This window comes from Stegastes partitus, unplaced genomic scaffold (genome assembly GCF_000690725.1).
Source record: "Stegastes partitus isolate 25-593 unplaced genomic scaffold, Stegastes_partitus-1.0.2 Scaffold543, whole genome shotgun sequence".
In the NCBI taxonomy this organism is placed as follows: domain Eukaryota; kingdom Metazoa; phylum Chordata; class Actinopteri; family Pomacentridae; genus Stegastes; species Stegastes partitus.
Genome location: NW_007578274.1, coordinates 118,994 through 122,474, shown reverse-complemented (window position 1 = coordinate 122,474; position 3,481 = coordinate 118,994). Strand labels below are relative to the sequence as shown.

At 42.5% G+C, this 3,481-nt stretch overlaps 2 protein-coding genes across 3 annotated transcripts in view; both read left to right on the top strand.

Annotated features, from left to right (window-relative positions):
* The window catches only part of LOC103361932 (uncharacterized), an 11,311-nt gene extending 9,919 nt beyond the window's left edge, over positions 1 to 1,392 (top strand). Inside the window, exons 5-6 of the mRNA XM_008288147.1 lie at positions 317 to 650; positions 740 to 1,392. Coding sequence (XP_008286369.1) covers positions 317 to 650; positions 740 to 898 — 493 coding nt within the window. The 3' untranslated portion in view covers positions 899 to 1,392. The remainder of the gene's footprint in view (positions 1 to 316; positions 651 to 739) is intronic.
* The window catches only part of LOC103361921 (granzyme A-like), a 9,877-nt gene continuing 6,523 nt past the window's right edge, over positions 128 to 3,481 (top strand). The window contains exons 1-3 of one of the 2 annotated variants that reach the window (XM_008288134.1): positions 1,981 to 2,088; positions 2,269 to 2,410; positions 3,029 to 3,176. In XM_008288134.1, the coding sequence (XP_008286356.1) occupies positions 2,025 to 2,088; positions 2,269 to 2,410; positions 3,029 to 3,176 (354 nt within the window). In that variant the 5' untranslated portion in view covers positions 1,981 to 2,024. Of the gene's footprint in view, positions 134 to 1,980; positions 2,089 to 2,268; positions 2,411 to 3,028; positions 3,177 to 3,481 lie in introns of those variants that run through there. The other variant, XM_008288135.1, reaches the window with a different exon arrangement.

Genomic DNA, 3,481 nt, shown 5'->3' with positions numbered 1-3,481 from the left:
TTATTTATACTCTCACTACTCCATAGAAATGCTTGTTAAATCATTTCCTCAAAATGCAGCAGCTTAAATTCTACCTAACAGCAGACAGAGAGGCCACGTTTTTCCTGTGCTGGTCTGTCGTCACCGGTTTCCTGTGCAGCGTAGACCTTAGACCTGGTCTTTCAAGGCACCGTGTGGTTTCTGTCTATCTCGGGCGTATCTTCGACATCTTTGTTCTCACAAAGACGACATGCTCACAGTCACACTGATCAGTCTGTTCAATGAGCTTTAAAGGGATTTAACAGCCTGAAAACATCTGCAGGAAGTTTATGTAAAGAAACAAAACTCAAGGAACAGGGCAGATAAAAAATCTTCTTCTTCTTTCTAATTTTCAGCTTGACAAACCGGTGAAGGAAACCAAGACGGTGAAATGTCTCAAGCTGGGAAAGACGGTGAAAGCGCCACCAGCTGGCAGCACCTGCGTGGTGGCCGGATGGGGGAAAACCAACAACGTCGCCAAGACGATGTCTGACGTCCTGATGTCTGTCAACGTGACCGTGATCGACAGAGTGAAGTGCAACTCTGCTGAGTACTACAACCTCGACCCTGTTATCACCAGCAGCATGATCTGTGCCGGTTCAAACGGGAAAAACAATGCAGACACCTGTCAGGTGAGTCGGCGGAGGAGGAGATTTTCAGCTCCACATTACCAGTATAACTGAAGGCCATGCCTAAAACAGACTGTTTGTTTCCTCTGCAGGGGGATTCAGGAGGACCGCTGCTGTGCAGTGGAGCGCTGACTGGAGTCACTTCTTTTGGAAAGAGGTGTGGTGTAAAAAACAAGCCTGGAGTTTACTCCTTTCTCACAGAAAAACAACTCAAGTGGATCAAAACGACGATGAGGTCATCTGACATATAAAGAGCCCAGATGTTTTCTGGTTCATCATAAAGCTTTTTTATGCAACAGTCATTTCTATCACTGAAGGCATTTTGTAGATATTGTAGATCAGAAACCTGTAAATGTCACCATGTGTTTTTTTCTACCGCTCACAAAACCAAAAGTATAAAAGCAAAAAGTGTGGATTCATGTATTGATGGTAACCAGGTTAATGTAAGCTGCATTTGTTGGTAGTAATAATGAAAAATGACTCCAGAGCCCCAGAGAACTTCAATAAAGGGTGTTGTGAGTTGTAGAGTTGCAGGTGACTTTAATTCACTCCTAGAACATCCATCATGCAGGATTTCTGGATGAATAACCGCAATTTTCCATGTTTTTTTTTTTTTTTCTCAGAAAGTTTGTTCATCCATAGTTCTGGGTGTTTGATGTAGTTTTGCTTTAACATGTGCATTCCTGTAACTTTATTTATGTTGTTGTGTGTTTCAAAAATAAAGATTTCAAAAATATGGAAAAAAGGACAAAATAAAAGCAAAAATTCTACAAAATTGAAGACTTTTTTCTTTTAGTGTACGTGTCTTTGTTGGTGAAGTGATCAGAGCTGGTTCATGTTGGAAACNGCCTTCACCCTGAGTCAGCTGGGATAGACTCCGCCCCTCATGACCCTAGTGAGGATTAAGGTGTAGAGATGATGGATGGATTTTTTTATTTTTTACAGTGTAGTTGCGTTTAAATATTGAAAAATCTGCCAAACAACACTTCGATCTTCTCTTTAAACGTTTGACATGAAACTACAGATTTCAGATGATGATGATAAACTCTATCCTGCACTCTTGTCATCACTTGACCCGTCCTTGGCTTTGGGTTGGTCCTCCATCCCCACCTGGTTTCACAGAAGCTGCTGCATTTCATTCTGTCACCGTTTCCTCTGAATCAGTGCTTGACGTTATCAGATGTTCTCACCAGCGTGGCTGCGAGGGTCTCGAGCTGTTCCTCACCACAGGTTTCTGAAGGTTCACTTCGCCGCCTCTCATTTACGTCCATTCTGCTGACTCACGCATTTCCACGCTCAGACCACATCCTTTTGAGCTAAACGCATAAAAGACGAGCATCAAAGTGGATTTCAGATCAAGGAGAGAGAGAAGAAGAAATGTTGTGCCTGAAGGATCTCAGTGTTTTTATCTCATGTGTGCTTCTCCTCAGCGTTCAGTCAAGTGAGTCGTACTTCCTAATCTACTGAGAAATATTCTGCACACTCATGCAAACAATGTGCAGAGTCATGTTAGAGATTTTTATTTTTTTTGAGTTTTCTGCCTCATTTGATTGACCAGTTATCGACTCCTTTATCTTCTCTTTTTGCTGAATAACTGGTGTCAATGTTTTTTTTTGCTTAGGTCATGCTTCTGAGATAATTGGAGGCAAAGAAGTGACGCCACACTCGCTGCCTTTTATGGCTCTGCTGGAGACCAACACACCACTATGTGGAGGGATTCTGATCGATCCTAAATGGGTCCTGACTGCTGCTCACTGCAACAGGTAGGAACATAAACATGATGCTTTAGGTTCTCAGTACATTAATGAGGATCAGAGGCACCTAAGATGTAGAGTGGACCGCTCTGCTCACTGACATTTAAATGCATTTAATTGAATTGTGGTCACGGTCCCTGTGGGATGAAGATCCACTGTGGAGATTTTTAAAAAAGGAAAAACTAGTTTAAGATTCAGGTTAGCAAAATGTAAAAGTTCAGATCTTTGTAAAGGAAGAAGAAACGGGCGTAAATGTCACTCACTTCAAGAAACCACAAAAGCCACAAGGCTGGAGCTGAGATGTGCTCTAGAGCCCTGAAACTTTTCTGCTTTTCGGTTTCTATTTGCACAATAGAATCTAAAGAGACAGAAACTACTGGCAGAGGATACGAGCACAGATCAAATAAAGCAGACTTTACTGCTGGGAGAGTGAAGATAACGTTATAGTTTCACATCAGCTCACCACACATCAGCTGTGTCAGAGGGTGAAGCCTCCATTCAGAGCTAATCAGCCAACGCTATGTCACATCCTCATCGTTATTTACATCATATGCTGCCTTAAAGTCATCCTGAGCTGTTAACCTTTAACATCAGTGGACTGGAATCTAACACCAACCTGTGATTTAGCCGTGGCAAGATCAAGAAAGTGCTGCTGGGCGTGCACTCCATTAAAGAGAAGGAGAAAGACTCCAGGCAGGTCCGGACGGTGAAGAAACACGTTCCTCATCCCTGCTATGATGACACAGACAAGGTCAACGACCTCATGTTGCTGAAGGTAAGGACAGGAGCAGCCGTCTGAAAATTGCTGAGAAACGTATTTGGAGCCGTTTGCTTCAAGTTAATATTTACTGATGATGTTTAGACGGGAGAGAAAAACACTAGATTTGGTCCAAATGTTGCTTATCCTGACAGTTGATCCCCAGTTTCCTCCAAACTGGACACTGTTTAAAATCAAATCTTTCTTCTGAATAAATCATCAGGAGAAAGTCGTCTGATTTGTTCCTCCTTCCTGCCTCGACTACTGCAGCTTCCTACAGACTAGGTTTAGTAATTTAGTCCTTCTTGTCTCAGCTGGAATTT